At 36.2% G+C, this 24,570-nt stretch overlaps 2 protein-coding genes across 3 annotated transcripts in view; both read right to left on the reverse strand.

Annotated features, from left to right (window-relative positions):
• Positions 1 to 24,570, reverse strand: part of LOC118281190 (zinc finger protein 880) — a 218,039-nt gene that overhangs the window by 28,583 nt on the left and 164,886 nt on the right. The gene's annotated exons all lie outside the window — the stretch shown is intronic.
• The window catches only part of LOC118281213 (cyclin G), a 42,421-nt gene continuing 19,177 nt past the window's right edge, over positions 1,327 to 24,570 (reverse strand). For both annotated transcript variants that reach the window (XM_035601778.2, XM_035601777.2), the window contains exons 2-11: positions 16,083 to 16,196; positions 14,580 to 14,786; positions 13,115 to 13,230; positions 12,604 to 12,731; positions 11,944 to 12,128; positions 10,913 to 11,015; positions 10,301 to 10,404; positions 9,781 to 9,906; positions 9,151 to 9,239; positions 1,327 to 8,813 (exon numbers count right to left, since the gene is read on the reverse strand). In XM_035601778.2, coding sequence (XP_035457671.1) covers positions 8,729 to 8,813; positions 9,151 to 9,239; positions 9,781 to 9,906; positions 10,301 to 10,404; positions 10,913 to 11,015; positions 11,944 to 12,128; positions 12,604 to 12,731; positions 13,115 to 13,230; positions 14,580 to 14,747 — 1,104 coding nt within the window. In that variant the 5' untranslated portion in view covers positions 14,748 to 14,786; positions 16,083 to 16,196 and the 3' untranslated portion in view covers positions 1,327 to 8,728. The remainder of the gene's footprint in view (positions 8,814 to 9,150; positions 9,240 to 9,780; positions 9,907 to 10,300; positions 10,405 to 10,912; positions 11,016 to 11,943; positions 12,129 to 12,603; positions 12,732 to 13,114; positions 13,231 to 14,579; positions 14,787 to 16,082; positions 16,197 to 24,570) is intronic.

Raw genomic sequence — 24,570 nt, forward strand, 5'->3', positions numbered from 1 at the left:
TTGGAATGTAATGATTTAAATACGTACCTTCTATGTATTGTTTAAATAAAATGAAAAATCTGCAATTTTTTATCGTATTTGATCTCTATCTCGCAAGATGAATACATACGTATATTCTGACAATCCTGGGTTTTATTTTCCTACTTATAATTCCTGTCATCATATCAGCTACAAGATGTTTGATGCTGAACACGAACCTCCCCTCCATGTACCTATTCCAGATAACCTTTCTTTATGGAATAGGGGGACAAACGAGTCGACGGATCACCTGATGGTAAGCGATCACCACCGCCTATGGACAGGACACCCGCAACACCAGAGGAGTCACATATGAAATAAAATTAAAAAATCTATAGCATTTATTACACATTATTTTAATCATAAAATCATCACAACTTTTAGTCCCGAAGAAGTTAAAAATTGCACAAGTATATTATTATTAAAGTATGAAATGTAAAAAATCATTTTCACCAGTTGTTATAAATAAATTCAAGCGTCAAATAAAGTCATCGTTGATCTGACTGTAGTCTGTTTTCTTTATGATGGTAAACTATCAGCGTCCTGCAACACCCGCAACACTAAAGAAGTTACAAGTACGTTCACATCTGGTTGGGCTTAAAAAGTATAAAAAAAATACCATTACAAACGTGCGAACTGTTATAATTAATAATGCGTAGATAAAATAGATTTTGAGTTATAGGTGAGTCGAACTTGGCCCGAAATGATTCGTGTAATATAACCCACGGCCAGTGTGTCGGTTTTTTTGCTCGAACTTGGCGGACACACTGCCGTGTGTCTAGATAATATACCTAATGATCCCTAACAATATCAATGTCGATCGATCGGAATTGGATTCGAGAATAAGCTCGTGGTACCTAATTCGGATTCATAATGTTGCATTTCTGATCCAATTCCAAAATATGAAACTTGTTTGTTTAGTTTAATACCTATACTTTAGAACTGTGGATATTGCCATAGGCGACACTTGGCAGGCGAATTGAAAATCGTTGTTTAAAGAGGTCCAGGTAGGGTTTTCCACCAGAGACGTGTTACGCTACGTTACTGTGGATGCGTTTGGCGTCCACCAATCATATTCATGGCGGCGGTAGCTGATTTTTATATGGCAAGATGCGTGAACTTTGGTAGACAATCACCATTACCAGAGAGTTACTAGCCGATCTTTGTCGTGAGTATTTATGAGTTGGGTATAACACACCCATGGTAAGAGTAACGATGGTAAACTTGAATAGCATGATTCTTGCGTCTGCAAAGTTATTTAGGGTTGTATTTCAGGGTACCTAACAAATAACAAATAAAACAAAGGAATAAGAGTCCAACTATTTATTCTCAAATTCGAGATTATTATATACCGACTCATTCATTTTTTACAAAATACACATCACATACACACATAGGTACATTGCAACTATTGTTTTATTAAATGCTCGCATATATTGACAATTTATAATGTTTCAACTAAACTGAATATAATTCAAAGGACTATGGAAGACTGTTATTGGATTACAATTTAAAGACATACTACAAAAGCCAAAATCATTTGATAAATCGGATTTTTATACTAAAATCGGTAGTAAGAAAACATATAGTACCCTTACCGCCGTACTCAGAGTCATTTAATGGTTACTTAACCCAGTCCTTAGCAATTGTTTTCGGAACAAAATCATTACTAAGGAATAGTTTAAGTAATCATTAAATGTAAGAGACTACGGACGGTGTAAAAAAAACACCAATTACCAAACAATTCCGACTATTTAGTAGCACATCTTTAAACACAATATTTCGTACATTTTATAGATTGTCAATACAAGATTGTAAACATTTTGACAACCACTCCGTTAAAATACTGATTTGAGAGTACTAGCCACTGTCTATGTACAAATTTGTATGTTAATTAGGTACAAAATATAACTAAATACAGTCTGCTCTTATTATAATAGGTTTTATAATTATTATTTACAATAAATCATTGTGCTATCGATATACAAAATACACTGATTTTCTTTAATCACCTATCTATATGTAGATTTGCTTACTAAAGATATATATTTTAACAAACATAACTAAAATCACTGTTTACTTACTATTAATGGAGAAAAGCTCTACTAGTTTCAAGTTAGAGTCACAGCTGCTCATAATGAAGAGTTCCTCTGTGACTCGAAACTAGTAGAGCTTTTCTCCATCAATGTAAGTGAATAAACCGTAATTTTGAATTAGTATCAAAAAACTGAATAATTTCATTGAATTGAATAATTTACTATTCCGATAATCAACAATTATTTTCCTGTTAGAAAGTCCATTTATCGAGAGAAGCTATACATTACGCTACGATCAATAGGAGCCGCGCAGAAGTCTCTAATAATCAAATCTACAGACAGATAGGTTATCAAAACTTATATTTCTTAAAATTACTGTACATTATGATGTGTTTTCTTACTCAATAACGACCAATAACTCCCAAATCAGTACTCAAGTATAAAAAAGTAGATCTTATACTTTTTTTATACAAAAAATGATCTTAAAAATATGTAAACGTCGTTCTAGACATTTTTATACTTTTTTTTTAAGTATAAAAGGCACTCTTTCAACAATGCGTTTTGTTGGTGTTTAACAGTTTTGTAACAGATACTGGGTTTTAAAGATATGAATGGATAATATATTTTGATCAATCTATAGTTTTAAACTTGTGCTTTTGAATAGATAAATAATCAGTACCTTTAGTATGAGTTTGCATTACGTAAAGCAAACTGCCGTACTCAGAGTCATTTAAGTGTTTTAAAAGCTATAGATAACCAAATATTATCCATTCAAATCTTCAAAAACCGTTTCGAGTAACATGGAAGCTAGGAGATCGGATAATGAACACCAATTATCATTTCAATCTTATTCTAAACAGAATTTAAATAATAACAAAGATTTCTATTCCGCAATCATACTTAGAGCATGCAATTTGACTATGTCAATACTTTTTTATACAAAAAAACATATTACATACAGTTTTTATATACATTTAGTATGTAGAGCATAAGTTTACATATGACTAGGGTGTCCGATCTCCCTATGGTAGTTATTAGAATATGTGTTATTTAGAAATTGGAAGTTAAATAGTGCCTCGAAGCAGAGACAACCCGTAGTATGGTGGGAAACTACGCGAGACATAATGTGTTTCCTACTGTATTTGTTTTATACAGATGTCCCTGAAGTCAACATCTATTTGATTGGATGGACTATTCCGGATAACGTAAGCAAAGCTCCAGTCGAAAAAATAAAGATAGCAACAAGAGTCAGACTGGCACAGGAAGTACTTTTTCGTGGATAACGCATATGTAACTGTAATTTCAAAACTGTAGGACTTAGATTTTTTTTTATATTTATCTGATAATGATAACAGTTGGAACTTTGCCGATCACCTGGTAGCATTTGGACGTCGACTTTAGGGACAAGGTGTATACAAGAAGTTAAACTTAGAGAGCGCCCTAGGCAAGTTACTAATTTTCTTAGCGCCGTTACTCATATGTGCAGTTTATCACACGCATCCCTGTAACCTGTCGCCCTAGGCACTTGCCTAGTGTTCCCTAAGTATAATTCGTCTCTGCCTCGAAGCTATATACAAAGGTGCTCACATACGCAACACCCACTTTTCAATAGTTAATCTGATTTAATTTCAAACCATCGCAATGTCTAAGATAGTAGCAAGTGTCTCTTCTATACTTCTTTTTATATCACAGAGCGAATGTACATTGCTTTTCTTTTCATCTATTTTTAATGTGTTTTTCTTACATTTTCGTGTTAAAACTGACTGTTACTGCCGTATTTGATCAGTACCTTAATATGAGTTTGAAAGTAATCTTGGTTGGCTTATTCGAGCAGGCCAATTACTCTCATTTCCATTACTTTAATCGTAAAGCAAATTCGTACTAAGGGTACTAATCAGTTTAATAATTACTTAACCCAGTCCTTAGTCCAATTTTCAGAACAAAATTTACGTTACTAAGGACTAATTAAAGTAATCATTAAACATCTAAATACGGCAGTTAGCAATTTACTTTCGAAAAATGTTATAAAGAACTAAGCTAAAGTCCATTTAAAGAATTGTATGCATAAAAAATAATAATAAACAGTCTCTTAGGGTGTTAAAGGGAAAAAAAAAATGTAAATTTATGTGAAAGAAACATAAATAAAATTGATACTTAGCTTGTACGACGCCATGCAACATATACTGGGTAAAATGCACTGATGTTTTCATAAATGCACGAAAAAAAACCAATAAATATGAGATTTCCAAAGAAATATAATGCCACCCGCCACAACAGAGGAGTTATAAGTGCGTTGCCGGCGTTTTAAGCTAAAGATTTCCTTATAAAATATTTACTGATAGTCTAAATAAAATTTGAAATGGATTTTTCTGTTTTTTTACGCATACAAGACTCTAAATAACTTTTTTACTATTGAAACCATAAATCAAAAACAAACATTCAATCAAGCAAGAAAACTAAATCTGAGATCAATTTTTTTTACTATTTTTTTCAAAAATTTGTAATTTTTTTGTCATTTATAAATTTATACACTACTATAATATTTAAGGAGAGATTAAATTATTTACTAAATAAAAAGAAAAAGGGGGAGACTAAAGTAAAAAAGTATGAACCAATATTACTACAACTAGAAAATATTTTTTTAAATTTTTGTTTTCGAAAAAATTAGTCATTATACGAAAAAAAATCAGGAATATATTATATAAATTATATTTTATATTATATATACGTTTCACTACATAATACTTAAATTAAATAAAATGTACTTAAAAAAGAAGATTTCGGTGGATTTTTTTTTTAATTTTTCACATATAAATCCTTTTTTTTTCATTCACTCACGCGTTTGTGTGACTCAAAAGTTCTTATAACTAGAAAAACGGGGCGAAAAATTTCGGTCGGAAACTGTGGCGCAACAGTTGGGCAACTGTCGGCCGACGGCGACGAAGAAACACGTCGCTTGCATATTTAAAGCTCGCCAAATTTAATTCTAATAAAATTGATAATACTATAATTATTTCTTAGGCTTCAATACAGATGCGAGCAGATCATACTATACCAAATTTTCAAAATTTTTTAAGTAAATTTCGATATTATCAAATTAATTAGACATGGTTTACTCACTAAGAATTCGAGGAGAACGCTCAACACGTCGACATCACGTCGATTAAGCTCCCGTCGTGACTTGAAACTAGTCGAGATACCTCGAACAATTTCGTGAGTGAACTTTTTTTTAATTAATATGTGATTTTTCACACTAATCTTGTGCTGAATCTATTTTAAAGTGAATTATACATTTTTTAATTAAATAATTTGAAAATTTAGCATAGTTAGACTTGCTTAGCATCTATACTAGAGTTCCCAGGCCCAAATTTTCCCCCCCGAAACCTTAAGACCTAGTAAAAAATATGGAATTTTTCATTTTTTTTTTTGAACTTTAATTTTCCATTCTTAGAAAGATCACAGTAAGGAGAAGCCTTGGTTGGATGGAGAGCATTTCTTTCATTTAACAACTAATCAACATCATATAAAGAAAAACATTGTAAAGCTTTAGATTTTGGAATTTAAATCTATGAACGTTTAGTTCAAAATTGACTGTAACGACACCTCTGCTTACCCCAATAACGTACGAAAGAAGCACCCTCCATCGCAATGCGCAATACTCTTGCAAAATTGTAAAAATAAAAAGAAAATAATAAAAAAAAAAACAACGTTTTCTCATCGATTAATACTCCAAACATTAATTTATTTACCATTTTCAAAAAATGTTTTGAACTGAATTAATTAATTTAAGATTTTTTTTTTCAAATTTTTAAAAATTGCACCTTTTTTTAATTTTTTTTTTGTCCTTTTATTCGGAAGTTAAACTTAAAACTAATTCGAAACATACGACTGAGCGATAGTGGGACGATTGCGTGGCGACTGGGCGACAGTTTAATAGAAAAATTGGTCATGATAATAGAGCATTGCTATACAAAAAAGTCGGCCGACTGTTGCGCAACTTTATCGCAAGCTCAAAATCTTTTCCACACGATTTTGATTAACAAAACCGTGTGCTGCCATCTAGCCGCCATACAAGCGCACTACGAGCACTCGAACACACAAACATACATACACATTACGGATCACGTACATTTTGACATACTCAAAATCAGGATCGCGCCCTACACTAAAGAGACATAACTTCCTTTTGCAAAAACAAAAAAGAAATCTCAAAATACTTTTGAGAACCTCGGCTTTATATGGCAAGCGTCCACAGGCCCGCATCGTACGCATCGCACGCAACGGATTTTAGTTTGTCTTGTATAGAAACTCATACAACTGCGTCCACTGATCCGCATCGTACGGACCGCGTCATCAGCAATGCCTACATGCGATGCGTACTGATGACGTCATATGGAATGCGTACGATGCGGGCCTGTTAACGCTTACCTTTAGAGACATTTTTCGAAAAGAAAATATAAATTAAGGTAATTAATTAATAATAATACAGAAAAAATGTCTGATTTTCTTTTTTTTGTTTCGTTTATATTAGAGTTTTAAGAATCGAAAACTTAAATATGTATGTAGAAAAAAAAAATGGAAAAATTTTCAGAGACAGGGATATTTGAAATGGTCAAAATAACAACTTAACGTTATACATGACCTGTAGAAGGGTGAGCAGAGATGTCTAATATAATTAAATGCATTATTTTGTCGTGCATTCCACAGCCCTCCCCCTGAGACTAAACATCGCGAGGTAGGAAGTCAATCTGTAGTGACATACAGCGACTGTCGCACAACTACTATTAAACAGCTTTATGTAATTTTGCTTGAGTCAAAATAAGTCATTAGAATTTCACCCCAGACGACAGATCGATCTGATATTTGGTACACTCTTAGGATCGGTTCTTATTTTGACGTAAAATACGTCGAGCGTATCATCGGTCGTACTGACGTATCATCGGTTGAGTGTGAACGGTCAATTGTTTTTCTATACATTTGTCTGTTCTGGCGTTACGCGACCGATGATACGCGACGCATGTTCCGTCAGATATGAACCGACACGTTTAACATAATTTCTTTATGTATTACCCGTTAGTTATTATTTTAGACCAAAAGAATTCCCCGTCTCTTTGTAAATACCACATGACCCGGCCTTAATAGATATGTTTTATTTCATTCATCTATAGTACTAGAATATTATTACAATCAATTCTATGACGGTTGGAGTGTAAAACTGTATAATTAACTACTACATAGGATAAAACAAAGTCTGCCACTATGTATGCTTTTTTTAATAGACTTGAGTGATTCAAGAGGTATTTTTTAATGTTTAATACTCATTTAAGTCTTTGACTGCCAATAGAAAACTGTTGAAGGCAAATCCTCCGCTAACGTCGGTCACCGGTGACCACCACGGCGTTCAATGTGTTAACGCGTGCGAAGTCGCGGTCAAAAGCTATGTATTCAATAAATAGTTGTTTTAAGACAAGTTTCTGGCTTTATTTATGTCAATTATAAAGTTTTACATTCCAACTAAACACAGAAATGACCTATCATAAAACTACCTACCTATAAGACCTTTCAGAATTCGAGTTTGAATAGAAAAATTTAATACATATTATTATTAAATAATAATGTCAAAAAGAAATTAAATACATTTTTATAACCAAATCAAGGTTAGAAGTAGTCATGCATTGGAAAAAATAAATAATAACATAGAAAAAAAAATGCTTGGAATCATTTTAAAATTGTTTTCTTTTAATAATTCTAAAAGATCCTATGTTTTTTGATTTAATTATTATAAAATAGAGCTGCCAGGTACATTATGGTTTATATTTAGCACTAAAAAGTACCGCTCGAACTATAAATGACAACACAAAAGTACCACATGACACTACAATGTAAAGACGATGACTATTACATAATCCGTTTGGCAAGATTATTTATAAAATAAATTAGACACGTATTTCTAACTTTACAAAAAGTATATTTTATACTGCTTTCTTTAAAACCGTGTCTAATATTACCTTTAAATAATCAAACTGACGGACATAATAGTAAATAGATGTTATTTTAATACCCTGTCATCATCTCTTTAAACACATTTTTGTTCTTATCTTAGTAGCCACTCGAGAAATACCGTTTTTTCGTGACACTACGTAGTACCGTTTGAGTCCTAGTACTAAGTTTCAGTTAGCACTAAGATTTACCAGTCATTAAGACACTTAATTGTACCGTATTGCGTAACACCTGTTATAAATTCGATGTATAGTAACTTTAGTAGAGTCGTATGCCACTAAAAAGTACCACACAATTCTTGTTAAACTTTCCACCGGTAATGGTACGTTCTTCCTGACGAATTCTTCGACAGAAACTGCCACTGTTTTGAAATCATATGCCTCTATTAGACTGTTGAGGAGTCATATGACACTAAAAGTAACACAATACTCCATAAAGCCATTCTTCTTATTGCTTTTCAACAGTACTGGTACATTTTCTTCGACGAAAACTTGCCGCGATAAAACTTTTGAGGAGTCATATGACACTAGAAAGTACCACACAACACTCCGTAATTCACTGGGTACTTTGTTGTCTCGAGTGTCACTATATTGTGTTAAGTAGTGTTAAATACCGGGCTGTCTGTTGGACGAGTGGTACTATAAGTACCGTTGGTGCCGGGTCGCGTGGGTGGTTTAGTTGTCACAGTATACCGGTAGAACTGGACTGCGAGGCCAATCTGATGTCTCTTCTTCTGTTTCGCTGATAACACTGCCCGATCTGTTGAGAAACAAATATTATTAATAACATTGTTATTTTGTTTTTAAGTATGGAAGAGCCATGCTTCGGCTCGACCAGAGTGATACCACGGCCTCACAGAAAACTGACGTGAAACAACGTTGTGTGAGTGAGGTTACCGGAGGCCCAATTACTCCCCTTCCCAATCATCCCAATCCCCGATTCCCCAACAACCCTTAAATTCCTAACCCCCAAAGGGTCGGCAACGCACTTGTAACGCCTCTGTTGTTTTCCATTAGCGGCGGCGATTGCTTACCATCAGGTGATCCGTCTGCTCGTTTACCAAATTATTCCATAAAAAGTAATAATAATAAGTTACCTGGTCCTGGTGGGCGTGGCGTCGACCGCGAAGTGTTGCTCTTCTATGGTGGGCAGGAGCGACGTCAAACGATCCGTCGGCCGTAGTACCTACAGACAAACAGAATGATATAATTAAACGTCTGATAACACAGTTTAAAAATCTCCTTTGAAAAAAAAGAGGAAATGCTACACTCAAATTTGTATGTAACTAGCATAGCTACATGAAGATGTAATATAAAAATCATACTAAACTATGTAGCTGTGCGAGGAAGATGCGCAGTTCGAGTATGCGATGTATCGATATTAGGGAAATCATCCATAGCATGCATCTTTCCATATAAAAAACATAGCTTAACTGAGTCCGTTTCCACCAGTGCTAAGCTATGTGTATCATTTATATTATTGGTGGAAGCCAAACGCATCCACAGCAACATAACATAGAAAAGCCAAAGTAATCTATAAACCCTAAAGGCCAATTCCAATAACCTATCCTATCGGTAGATTTGCCTACCAGAGGTAGAATTTTGACACATTTTGTATGGAGCTTATGTCAAAAAACTATCTCTAGTAAGCAAATGTGGTGGTCTGATGGCTCTTTGAGGAGCGTGCAGAACGCTCTGGATCTACGAGTATAGGTGGCAGTACATACCTTGAGGGTCCGCTCGGACAGTCTCCAGACGAGGCGCTGTCGGTCGCGGCGCGCCTCGCAGCGCTCGTACCGCGACACCACGTGGCGGACGCGGGCGCGGGCCGCCACCAGGGACGCCTCGTTCATCTAGAGAGATACATATTTATATTAGTATACATTTAAGTTTCCTTGTGTATAGTCAGTAAATCTGTTAGTTGCTTTAGTCTTTCCCAGACTTACTTCTGTCCTCGAACTACATAGTTGTTCCAGAGTTTAATTGTACGTAAATAAATCAATTTTATATGACATCTAGCATCATGCAGTGTCTCTCGCTCTGTTCGATTTCTATTGATCGTATCGTGATGTTTTATAACCTAAAGCCTTCATCGATAAATGACTATCTAACTCAAAAATATGTTTTTCAATAGGACCAGTAGTTCCACAGATTAGCGCGTTCAAACAAACAAACTCTTCAGCTTTATATCATAAGTAAAGTAAGTAAAGTATAAGATGTATAGCGTATATAAGCACAAACACTCACCTGACAATGCAGCTGTACTTGTCTGGCGAAGTCGAAAAGGTAGTACGCGTGTTCCTCAGGGATCATGTTCTCCTCGTTCGCCGACCACTCCGCTAACTGTTGCTCTGTTGTGCAAAGTAAACTATAGTTAGTTACATGTAATTTTTTAAGAGTTGAAGAGCCATGCTTCGGCACGTATGGAATGGGCCGGCTCGACCGGAGTTAGGCCGAGCATAAAACGACGTGAAATAATTGCGTTTCGTTGTGTTACTTAAGTTACCGGAGGCCCAATTACTCCCCCTTCCCAATCCCCGATTCCCCAACAACCCATAAATTCATAACTCCCAAACGGTAACGCACTTGTAACGCTTTTGGTGTTTCAGGTATCCATGGGAGGCGGCGATTGCTTATAATCAGGTGATCCGAAGAGTAAACGTGGTAACAAGAGTACTCTAGCCCTGTTTCTATGTATAGTCTTTGTCGGGTATCAGATCACACACCCGCGTGAACAGTAGGTCTGATATACCTATTAATCCGTGGTATGTCGGAACGCAGATCTTCACGAGACGCTATATGTTTTCTATTGTGTCTCATATACCGACAGACAAGAGGTTAATGATATATAAAACTCACCAAGCTTATAGTACAGCAACACGAGCGCTAGTTCACTGGTCCGCGTGTTGACGCAGGCCGCGTCGCACGACACGATCTCCAACATCTGAACCAGCTCGTCCTCCTGCGGACAAACGTATTCATTGTTGTATTACATTAAGTGTGGGAGAGCCATGTTTCGGCACGAATGGGCCGGCTCGACCGGAGTTATACTACAACCGAGCAAGAAATCTACGTTAAACAACGCTTGCGATAAGAGTGAAGTTACCAGAGGCCGGCAACGCACTTGTAACGCCTCTGGTGTTTCGGGTGTCCGTGGACGCCGGTGATTACCATCAGGTGGATCAGTCTGTTCGTTTACCACCTTATACCATAAAAAGATGTAGCTGGTATAGTTTTTAAGTCATACAGTTGTCTATAAATATCATTATATAAATGTTTGTATTCCAAAGTCTATGTCCAATCTGAAATAATCCAGAAGGATTGTTGTCTTTGAAAACTAATCTATCTCCATTGACATAACTATAGGTATAAGGACCTGTAGTTAGCTTTTTAGGAGATATATGTGTATTTCAGTACAAAATGTAGAACGACGTGGAATCGGTTAGATAGTAAGTAACATAGCTACATAGCACATCTCTGGTAGAAAAGCACCCTGATTCACTTCAAGTAGTTCCCCCTTCCATTTTTAACCAAAACATAACATTAAGTCTTTGGCCGCCAATAGAAAACTGTTGAAGGTAAATCCTCCGCTAACGTCGGTCACCAGTGACAACCACGGCGTTCAATGTGTTTAATTCCTAACTCCCGAAAGGCCGGCAACGCTCTTGAACGCTTCTGGTCTCGTGATTGCTTACCATGCCAGTTCAGCCTGGTCGTTTACAAGCTTAATTGCTTACCATCAAGTGATCCGTCTGCTCATTTACCGACTTATACCATAAAAACGTTAACGTTATGGAACTCAAAGTCTCTATGTACCAATTTTACTGTAATCATTAGTTTGTAAGAGACTGTTTGTTTCCTAAATAAATAAAATAGTCTTGACAACATACCTGGCATCCAGCGGGCAGTCCGACGCCCAGATGGTCCGCCTGCAGCATCAGCATGGAGCGCAGCAGGCGCAGCCAGTCCAGCGCGGTGACGACGCGGCAGCCCGCCACCAGGCTCAGCTTGTCCACGATCACGCGCGACATGCGCAGCACGTCGCCCGCCGTGCACGCCGACTGGGATATCGATACTGGAATGGAATATGGAGGATTAGTGTTATGGAAAATTAAATTACTTTTGTACGTCGACATTTTAAAATTAAGCTTTTTTAAGGGGGATTGATCATCCAATGACTTCTCCCGCCTTGGGCGAGGCGAGAGGGAGTGTCAGACTCTTACTGACTAAAAACCACCCCGTTCCTTCTCCTGCTCTTCGAGCCGGAGCCCCGGTAAACCCGCTAGGTAGTCCGCAGCTCCGGATAAGTTAGTTGAGGCTGGTATTTCCTATCTGATGATTGCTGTACGCCGAGACCATGAAACAACGATTGCGTTGTGTGAGTGAGAGGTAACCACCAATCCTCGATTCCCTAACAACTTTTAAATCTGTAACCGCCAAAAGGCCGGCAACGCACTTGTAACGTCCGGTGTCCCTGAGCGGCGGCGATTGCTTACCATCAGGTGATCTGTCTGCTGGTTTACCGGCTTATATCATTAAAATGTGCTCACCTAGTTCCTCGACGGAGATGCTGCGTTTGGTGTCAGTGTCGGCGGCGTACTGTTCGAGCGCGATGTTCATGCACGACACCGTGATGCACGGCACGTGGCACGGACGCACCTTCATCTTTGTCAGGAACCTGCCAACAAGGAGATAGACTTATTAGGTACATGTTTGTTTAAAGAAGCGATTAGTTTCCATCAAGTTCTTTTAGAATGAAGTTTGGAGCTGGTAGGCTAATAAGGTTCTATTGATTTACAAGTTTTTTAGCATTTTAACTTTATTTCAGACCTTACTGGCATCCAGTACGATTTTGATTTAAAATCATTTGCATTTAGAAAAATCAACCAGATATTTAAACTTGTAGGGATACTTTAAACTATTTAAAGTAACACTCTCTACTTCTAAGGAAGCCTCTATGGCATTGTCCAATCATGAAACAGCTTCAAACTATTGAACTGAACTGCATATCCTAGTAAACTACTTCCAAAGCTAATTATATTATTATAAGGGATAAGTTACCTGTCGAACAAGTTGATGGCACTGATGAGCACGTCCGCGGGCAGATCGTACCACACTTTGAGACATCTCAGCACGTGGGCCGCGCCGTCTCGCGCGCCCGTTGTCACCTCGCCATTCTGCAACAATCACATACACATATTCAATATTACTCTTTTAGAGCTAGGAAGCCATTGGATGCAGGGATCTTTGGGGGAGGCATTTCTGAGGCAGTAGATAAAATATTTGCATAGGAAACAAAGATATGTTAAAGAATAACAATAATTGTAGTAGCTATAATGGCCCTACGCTTGACAGGCGGATCGAAGATCGCAGTTTAAGAAGTCCAAGCTTATTTATTAGCAGATTTATTTGTTAAACGAAAAAGATTGAAGACTCCTGACCTTATAATTTCTAATTATAAGTTTGAAGCAAGTGTGGTGATTAACCACACTTGCTTCAAACCTTCTTCGAGTGAGAAGAGGCCTTTGGTCAGCAGTGGACACATAGGCTGTTAACGTGTTGTGTAAAAATCATGTGTAGTTATCGTTTGTCCATTTCCCCGACATTTGAACCTAAAATGCTCGACAAACCTTAAAAAGTTCGTCACATTTAATCCAAAATATGACCCATTAATTGCATTTCAATAACCAACATTACAAAATATGAATCCATCACACATTACATTAAACAAGGATACATCTACACAGTTCCGCGAGCGAGTTAAGATAAAAACACTCGCCTGTTTCGAACCCCACGACCTTGACCGACAGCCGAGTATCGGGGGCTTGCGACACGCGGACGTAACATGATCTTGCTGACTACAACTTGATCATGGTGTTTTTGTATATGTAACAAGTTGGTAATAATACTTGTATGTGTTTTAAATCTATGTGTTATGCTTAGAGATTATGATACTAGATGCTATGTGGAGGAGGTCCAGCAGTAGACTGTTGATGATGTAAAAAGAGAAATTAAAAAGGTAGGAATTTCAAGAAATCCTAATACACACCGATATGAAATAACGCTAGCGTTGTGTTTTGATGTTTAGGAGAGGTTGCCGGAGCCTCAGTTACCCTCTTTCCCAATCCTTTAAATGTGTAACCCCCAAAAGGCCACCAAAGCACTTATAACGCCTCTAGTGTTTCAGGTGTCCATGGGCGGCGGCGATTGCTTACCATCAGGTGATCCGTCTACTAGTTTACCGGCTTATACCATAAAAAAGAACCTACATAATTATGTTCAGCAGTAGACGTCCTATGACTGAAATGATGATGGAGGGACAAAGTCTATATGACAAGCGGATTTAACCTAGACAGCGCACTGGGCAAGCACCTCATAGGCGCTTTGAATTTTTTGGTCCCCGCCGTCACTCTATGCGCAGTTTGAAACGCGCGTCTCGCGGCGTCTCCCTATAACCTGGCGTCGTGGAAAGTTTGCCTTACGGATAGTAAGACTGCTATATGAATGTTAGTCTGTTCGTTCTTACCTCAGATTCAGCCGGCAGGCACAGTTTGGGTTGGGACTTATGTTCGAGCAGTAGATACTCGTTTAGCGTCGCGTACATGTGCTGCGCCTCCTCCTCGGGAGAGCGCTGCCGCGACGTGGATGCTGCGGAGTGGCCAGCATCCGGGTGCCCCGCGCCCGATCTCAACATTATCGGGATTTTTGGCGCGAGTTGAGGGTGAATCGGCACCTGGATATGGAGAGAAGGTTCTATAAAATACTGCTTAGGGTGAAATGAGCTGACTAACTAGTCCGCAAAATAAAACTAAATTTGGTTTTTACAGTTGGACCCTGTTAAGCCAGAAAAGGTCCAGCCAACATTTTATAACTTTTGAATAAATTAAATTTAAAGTTAGGTAAATAATAAGAACATCGTATGATACAATACCTATTTGAAATTTAGTAGTATATGACACTACTAATAAACTAACTGTAATGTTGGTAACTTTAAGCTTCATGTATTCAAAAGTAATAAATTCAAATTATAGTGAAAAATTTCTGCATAACAGGGTCCAGTTAATACTACGTCAATTAAGTTTTGATGTTGAAGCACCTTTAAGTATTTAAGTAATTGATTAGCACAACACACCACTCAGTACAGGTAACTTGAGCAATCTATCATCTTTTCATATAAAGCATTGTATGATAAAATGTGCGTAAGTTCAAACAAGTTCGCACATGAATTGAATCCTATGAGTAACGCTTTCATTCGTCATGATGCGATATGCTATAAGTATGTCGAACTTAGTCAGATGATAAATGCATAGCTGTTGCTATTCCAGATTTAGTATAGTGATTGATTGTCTATATTCAAAATTAATAGTAAGTTAATCAGTCAGAGTGAAATAGGCCCCTAAATATTTAGTTCATTTCAAAAAACACTTCAGACAATGTTTACTTAAATAATTCAGATAAACAATCTGCGTATCATTCATAACAATTGTATATTTTATTTATTTATACTAGATTGCCGAATAGGTATTATTCAGCATTTTATTCTGTCGTACGTATTTATTGCAATGGATAACAGAATCGGACGATGCTCCGTCGATTCCGTCATATAAAATGAAATCTTAACGTTAACAAGGAGTCATAAAGAGTCATTTAGATTATGTACTTCCAAAGAAATTGAAAGGTCTGACAACGGACTAAAACAATATTATCAGATAAATATGAACTAAGATTGCGTTCTTTTGAAACATAAACAAATAAGGGCTATCCTTTTTGCGCTGCATAGGTGGCGCTGGCGTAGCTTTAAGTTCTATTACTGAAATCTAATGCATTTAATTTTATTTAGCCAGACTTTGACCACTTTTTTAAAAAGAGTCAAAAGCGATGACAATATTTTCACAATAGTATTGAACAGATTAGATTAAAAGCTGCACCAGCGCAATCTACTTATCGCAAAAACGATTACCCACACTTATTCTTCTCCCAATCATTCAATAACGTTCTAGAATAGCATAAAACAAGTTAAATATCTTACCTAAGCGAGTGCAGGAGCAATCAGCGGCTTCTTGTCGTTGTATATGCCCGCACCGATCCGCCCACAGCTCTCGTTTCCCGACGGTATAGCGACCGGGCGCGAGGGCCCTAGTACCTGACAAAGAGAGAGCGCTGTCAACGCACTGCAGCCTGGACAGGCCGCCGAGCGATGATGCAGGGTGGTGGAGGTAGGCAGTTGGAGGTTGGTGACTAGAGTCACCTGTATGATGTCTAGGAACGGTAGGTCTAGGAGATTCTTAGGAGATAGGCTTTGGAATGTCAAAATCAATTGGAATATGACTTTTGAAGTGAAGTTTTTACAACAAAACAAATATACGAAAAACTTACACAATAAGGATTTTTATCAAATTAAATTAATAATTAAAATTATAATAAATTAATTGTGATGGGAGATTCAAAAATACTGATTCGGTAGGAACTTTTGGATGGGATATTTGGGGGGTATTTGCTCTAGGCTACCGGGAGCAATGTCTTGTTGAAAAACAATTGCCCAGCCGCCTGTGCGCCTCTCAAACACGTCAGATACACTACAAGCAGTGGTTGAGCACTGTTGTAGGCCAGTACAATGCGCTCTAGCGAGTCGCAAAGACACTAAAGCGTTTTTAAAAACACAATAAAGCCACGGTCTCTCCCTTAGCCCTAGTATACACTGGGTAGAACCTCCTGGTTGTACCCTTGATACTATTTTTATGTGAACTTTTGACAGTTCTATCGCAGCAAGCGACTCGGGCTGCTTGACAGGGATAAGTTTACAATAGTAGTAGTATATTTTTTTATAAAGTTACCTGTAAAATTGGAACAATGAATATGGCATATGGATGGATATGAGCTCGATGACATTGCAAGCTTCATTTTATTAGGTAACCAGTGTCTTTTACGTAGATAAAAAGTTACCTTCTACGTCCGAGTCTACACAAAATACAACTTGATTTTTATCAGGTTTTACCAAGAATAAACCTACGGTTTGAGGAAGATTTAAGATAAAAGTAAGCCGGAATCCTAATAGATCTTGACCTCTTGAACGCTTTAGAGACAATAGAAAACATATTTACGTCTAACTTAGGTCTACAACCCCAGATAAATGAAGATGCTTAAGTCGTGTGCCGAACGAACATGCGAGACACAATGTATTTTCTATTGTTTCATATACGGCAAACGAAAAGTTAAAGATTCAGAAAAGGACTCGTACTAATCCGAAGAAATACCTCATTATTTAACAAAAAAGTAAGTAAGTTACTTAAACAGTTTAATTTCTAATTGTTATCGGTCATTGACTGACATCAATTTTAAACAGACGTTTTTGTTTCGTATATTTTTTAGATTATTTCAATGTTTTATATAGCATTATCGACTTTCTTTTTCAACAAGCCGATACACCGACACTGATAATTAACATAATTACATAAACCTACAGTCTAAAAAGAGGTAGACAGAGAAATGACAACACTACATCTTACTAACTTCTCATTAATGAATTCGATCCCAATTTTAGAGTTTTATGACTATTTGATCAACACTCAATCATATTCACAAGAAACTTATAAGTATCTTTAATATTCGAGGTAAACATACTTATGTATAAAGGCGTATAGATATAAAATACCGCTTCCATTTGACGTCACGATGCCGTCAGAGATACGTAAATCCTCAATAGAATGAAGTCAGCAATATAAATGTAAACAAATACTGGTTATACGTACATACAAATTCGATTTAGGACATATTTCCATTCAGTCTAAACTTAAAACACATTTTTATTTGGTAAATACGTCTTCAGTTAGTTACTAACCGAAACTTAACCATTAGTTAGTCATTAATTATCAGTTCAGTAACCTATTTGTCTATCGACAAATAGGTTCAAACGCATTCACAGCAACCTATATGGCCAAATGGCATTTGGTTTTCAAAAAGGTCTGGATTTTCCTATCTATTTAAGAACTTAAACCAATCTATTCTTATTTTACCTTCATTTATAATAACCCAAGTGTACAAATTAAATAAATAAACATTACACTTGCAGTGTTAAGCATGGAATTAAGTATTATCTCGACAATTCTACCATAAATAAGTATATGACCTTAAGCAAAAATACATAATAAAATAAACTGTTGATCAACATTCTAATTTTACGTTGTTTATTATGCATACTCACGGAACATTGGAAATACAGTCTTGTTATTGTGATACTAAAGTTTATTTTTAGTAAGAAAGTGTGAAACTAAAACAGTCATTTTGTAACCCATGGCTCCGGAACAGCAGACTACCTACCGGGGCTCCACCTAGAAAAAGAGGAGTAAGAGTCTGACACTCTCTCTCGCCTCGTCCAAGGCGGGAGAAATTATTGGATGATATTCCCCCTTAAAAAAATGGATAGATATTCTAAAAAGGGTTTACTGGTACGACTAAAAAAATCGTTTATTTTGAATTGAGATACATGAATACGTCAGATTTCTTTCACCATTGAAAATTCCACTATTATTTCATAATTTTTAACCTAATATTTTTACAGGGTCGAGAACTAGTCGGATTCTTGTAAATTACAGGCGGCCGTAACCGCTGTCGGTAAGCTAGTCAATTACAAACTAATTAGAATTTATAATACTTGAATGAAATTAAGCCGTCTACTGATCAAATTACGGACGCACTTTCGTTGAGAAAAAGTGAAATTACTATAAATTACTTCAACTGCTAACATTGCTATGCCATTGTAGGTGTTAAGATACACTTCTAACCGCCGTACTTAAGTAATTTAATGGTTATTTAACCCATGTCTCTGAGTGCGGCAGTAAATTTATTAAGTTTTAATTTAACTGTGCAATATTTTTATGTGTGAGACTCTTACTGACTAAAGACAGTATTTGGTCTTACTCTGCTACGATTCGGATCCCCGGTATCGCGGTAACTAGGATTTGATCTAGGATCTAGGCAAAAGAAACTAGTTCCTTTATCGCATGGCGAGCGGAAACTTAGAAGCTAGAGCTAGAAAGATAGAGGTCTTACTTTTACAACAACCCTCAAACCATGGGTGATTTTCCGAAAAAAATCGCAAAATGTTAACGGCGTTATTAACCTCAACCAAAAGTTAACAATTCTGCCGTGAAGAACACAAAATTTGGTTTCAATAAATTAAGCTGTGACACCGCTCTCAACCAATCCAATAAAAATAAGGATGAAAATAAGCTATCGCGATGCATAATAACGCAGGATATTAATGATTTGTTAAATAAAAGTTAAAGTTTTTTTGAAAAATCACCCCCATACTACCATGACCAGAACTACAAATGATTTGTCTCTGCATCACCCAAAGGTTTGGATGGTAGAGAAAGCCTATGGCATTAAGCCCATCATATGTATATGTACAGATTTACGTGCATGAAGAACTAAAAAAAATAATTTTGCAAATCAAGCGATTTCCGTCATTTGCACAAAAACAAACTAGACCGGGCCGAGTTCAGGCGAGTCGCGAGATCAACGGCCCCTCGGTCATGCGTCGTGGCCCTCAGATAAACTCACTTTCAAACATCGCTTCGCTATCATACTATCATCATTATAATTTATTTGCTAAAAATATATACGCTCGTTTACATAACGTTGTTTTTCACGTAATGTCATGATTTTAATTTTAATCCTATATGTTTTTATGCTACTATCTGTAGCAACAATCTTACATTTGGCGGCCACCGTAGCCTAAGTAAACATTTTTTTTGGCGTAGGGTGGATCTTCATATGACTTCTCCCGCCTTGGGTGCCTAAGTACACCACATTACAGATACCATGAGATTAGTTTTTTAAACATAACAACTAAAACTAATAAACTAATAAAATTAATAAGACTTCTACTGAGATCTAACACTTCTACTACACATAGAGGAGTGGAAGGAGAGTAGGGAGGCCTTTGACAAGCAGTTAGACAATCATAAATAAACAAGACGTCAACTATAGATTACTTTAAACTAAAGCCGTGTATAAAACAATAGCGCAGCGCCCTTCAACAACAAAAAGGGTCATACTAGTTCAATCATAAAAGACATTGAACAAAGCAGTATATAAATTGAGTAAATACCCATTATAGACTCTAGCACTATTGTAATAACTTTCACAATGCAAAACATAAAACAGCTGATCATTGTTTTCATTTACTTATCAATGTGTAAACAATTTAATCATGTGCAGAAAGATAAAGAAAGTCCATTACGTTTAAAGTCATAAAAACTACATTAAACTCTGTGAGGATTGTTTTAAGTCAGCTTCTAATTTGGCAAACTGTTATGAAGATAAAAGCGGGTTGGTCAATTTGTACGTAGATTTTATCTAATAATGTGTCTTAAATAAGTACTAGAAATAGAATCTTATCGCATTTTGTATAAAGCTTATGTCAAAATTGTATCTTTAGTAACCTTTTTTGAGTAGAGAAAATCATCCAATGACTGAGAGAAGTCATTGGATAATTTGAGTGTCAGACTTTTACTGACTAAAAACCCCGTTCTTACTCCTGCTTTTAGAGCCGGAGCCCAGTAACCTGCAAGGTAGTGAACAGCTCCGGGAGAAATTTACTTTGATCTGACAAAGTATTTTACTTTGATCACCAACTTAGGCTACGGATGCCTTTTCTCTTAAAATATAGTAAAACCTACTGCAACTACATTACATAATAATACGATATACAACGAGTCTATGTATAATTTATACCTATACCTAATACTTAGCATATTTTTCTGCAAACAACTATATAATATTATTATCAATACGCGTGTAGTTGATAAGCATAGTGCTAGGTCTTATGTTCTACGGCTGAAAATCACGTTCACGAGAGAACCGTGCGTGATGACTAGTTTATCTGGACAAACATGATAATTTTTGAAGATTAAGCATTTGATAATAATGTTTTCTAAGACAAACAATGTTTTGGCGGAGGAATATTGGCGTGTTATACGTTGTAAATGTTTAAAATGCTCAATCGATTTTGATATAGATTTACGATGGGACACCGGAGACTTAAATATGTCTCGTTTTAACGGTAGGTAAAGCAAATTTTCGTATTATAGTACGTTTAGTATATAAAGTAACGTAACTTCTGTATATAGAAAATAAAATCAAACTTTATTTGTCACTAAAACGCTCGAAATGCTTTAAAATTACAATTCTATTGAATTGCTGATAGTTAGTCTCGCTAAAACACGAGAAAGACTGGACCAATTTCGCAAATTTTGATCTTGTATTATTTCTAAAGTCCAAGGCAGGTCTAAAAGGTGAGAAAAAAAAATGTTTGTAGACGGTACGAAGTTTGCCGGGTCGGCTAATAATGAATAAAACAATGTGATATTATACTGCCTTAATGATTACTCAAACAATTCATTCGTAACAATTTTGTTCCGAAAACAATAGCTAAAAACTGGGTTAAGTAACCATTAAACGACTAGAGCACTAGTCTAACAAAAAACCTTTGATAATAGCCAATTAACTAGAGAAAATTCTAGAACACAATTTAACTTTTAATAAAACTAAAATACCAACTGAAAGACAGAGACAGTATACATTAGAGAGAGATAGAAACAGGGAGAGATAGCGTAGAATAGAAGATGATGACCGGTCACCGCCCACACTATCATTAAACTAAGAAAATGTTTGAAAACAACGTATTAATAAAAACAAACACATTGCTTGCAATTGCGTAAATGTTATGTTGTGTTTAATTTAAGATGTTGCACTTTGTTATGTAATTTAAACGCCGTGTTACCAATGGAGATATTCTCAAAAAAACTCCAAGGTAGGGAAGTTACTCTGATAATGAAATGCTTGGAAAGTAAGTTCAGCTTTAGAGTAATCACTAATCCGCAGCTGCGGACAGCCTAGCGGGTAGGCCACAGCCGGAGTAGGAACAGGGTTGTTTTTACCCGACTGCACCAGAAGGAGGGTTATGTTTTTCGAGTGTATGTATGTATGTATGTATATATGTATGTATGTATGTATGTATGTATGTATGTATGTATGTATGTATGTATAATTGTTTGGCACGCTCTGCAGCCTAAACGGCTTGATGGATTTTGACTTGAGAGGTGTCGTTAGATTCGTATTTGCTGTGAGAGTGACACTGGATATATCAAAATAATAAAAAAAACAAAATGGCGGATTTTTGGCGCCAAATTCGAATAATTCTCACTCTCTAGCCTAAACGGCTTGATGGATTTTGACTTGAGAGGTGTCGTTAGATTCGTATTTACTGTGAGAGTGACACTGGATATATCAAAATAATAAAAAAAAACAAATGGCGGATTTTTGGCGCCAAATTTGAATATTTTCTCTCGATGGATTGCCGCTTGATAGGGGTCGTTTGATTCGTATTTACTGTGAGAGTGACACTAGATATATCAAAATAATAAAACTAAAAAAAAATTAAATAAAAAAAGGTAATTTAAAAAACTAAAAAACCCGACTGCGTTTCTTTATAATATTAAAATGAAAAAAACCCTAAAACAAGAAAGTCATCGTAAAATTTAAGCAGTCGGGACCCATTCTAGAAAGCAAGCCGTATGTGCCCTCACAAAGTCTTCATATTTAGAATGGGTCCCGACTGCTTAAATTTTACGATGACTTTCTTGTTTTAGGGTTTTTTTCATTTTAATATTATAAAGAGACGCAGTCGGGTTTTTTAGTTTTTTAAATTACCTTTTTTTATTAGTCAGTATGAGTCTGACACTCCCTCTCGCCTCGCCCAATCAAGACAAATAGTATATCCCAGTCCGAATTTAAGCACTCTAAAGTTAAGAAAATGTAACATTTCGATGACTTAAAGTCCCATCTACAAATCCTCTGTAAAACGAGGAGGATTATGGCAAAGTCCCTATAAAGACCTGAATCTTAAGTAGTTATATTCTAGCATTTGACTAACGATGACCTATTAAGTAAAGTTTAATCAAGTTTTAAGACCCCAATACCTCTACTACAAATAAAAGCATCTATTCATAGTCAAGCCATTGAATCAATTGAAAAGTTCTAAAACGAGTCCACGGGTAGGCGTAACCGAAAAACATACGAATATCGAATACTTCGTTCTGTTTTCGTTTAAAATTCAGTTCATTGAACTTCGTATGTGTATAATAGAGTACCTACCAACGTAAAACAAAACGAACAATTCTGACCGTTATAGTTATCTACAAAACATGTTATTTTAGTTAGACTATGAATAGGGGCGCTTTGTTTTGGTTTCTGAAATGTCGATGACATTGGTAGAGGTCGAGTGATTATGATTCCAGTATTATAAATATCAATAGTTTCATGATACGTGCAGAAATACTTTACTGACGTTTCGCGAGATTTCTCCCGCGTTATTCCGTGGTTAGATCGTAAAATTGGAAAACTAGATTATAGTCTGTGTATTGTCTGCGAAATATAGTGTGCCTAGGTTTCATCTTCGTATCGTCTCACTTTTTATCACCGAAGTTGTAGGCAGAGATGCACATTATGGCATCAAAAACTTAGTTTCACATCACAATAGCGAGCAAAACACCAAACATTATTCAACTATAACCGCTATCAAATATGGGCATACAAGCCTTTTTTATGTTACTATATCCTACTAATATTATAAGTGCGAAAGTTTGTGTGTATATGTTAAATGTTATGTTTGTAAGTAAATCACGTCAAAACGGCTGAAAGCGTCATCACGAAATTTAGAACAGTGGTAGATTATGTATAGGTAAGTCTGGAATAACATAAGCTACCTTTTCTCCCACGGGAACGGGAGCTAGGAGGTAATCAATCCTCTTTTTTTAAAAGAAACAAACAAAGTATGAATTCACACGGTTTCCTACACAGCTATAATACTGCGAAGCGGTAACTTTCACTGTTTAGATACAACGCATCGTATAGTCTCATTGTTCAAGTGAAATTCATTGTATGCAGTGCGCTGTGCAAGTTTGTTGGTGTATCGCATGAAGCAAGTACAAAGAGGAGATGCCATAATGTGATCGTGCACTGTGACACAAAAAAAATCTCTGTCCAATGATATTATAAGTAAAAAGGTGTAGATAGGTTATAAGCGCTCAGAAAGTGACACATTAAAATGTGGACAATTGGCAACGTGTTTGTAGTATGGGACCGCTAGATGGGAAATAGAGAGGGGCGTGGTTTGTAACGTCCCGCGCTCCCCGTAAAGTGTCACGCATTAATTATGTTAAAGGGAAAATCATGGTATAACGAATAGTTATTTGTCAATTAACTGATGGTGTTGCTAATTGGGAGTTTCGTTTGTGGATTTTTCGGTATAGTATCTTGCAATTTGACTCTATACTATCGGTTATATATACAAAATCCACGTTTTGAATAGTATGTATTACCTATTCATATTTTAATTTTACACACAGTCGCTAAAAGCTAGGGAAAATATTTCATAATGCATAATTTCTAAAGACCGTTACAAATAAAATATAATTATGTATTTAAATACGGCTAACTCTCATTGTTATATA

Source organism: Spodoptera frugiperda, chromosome 19, assembly GCF_023101765.2.
Source record: "Spodoptera frugiperda isolate SF20-4 chromosome 19, AGI-APGP_CSIRO_Sfru_2.0, whole genome shotgun sequence".
NCBI classification, from domain to species: Eukaryota; Metazoa; Arthropoda; class Insecta; order Lepidoptera; family Noctuidae; genus Spodoptera; species Spodoptera frugiperda.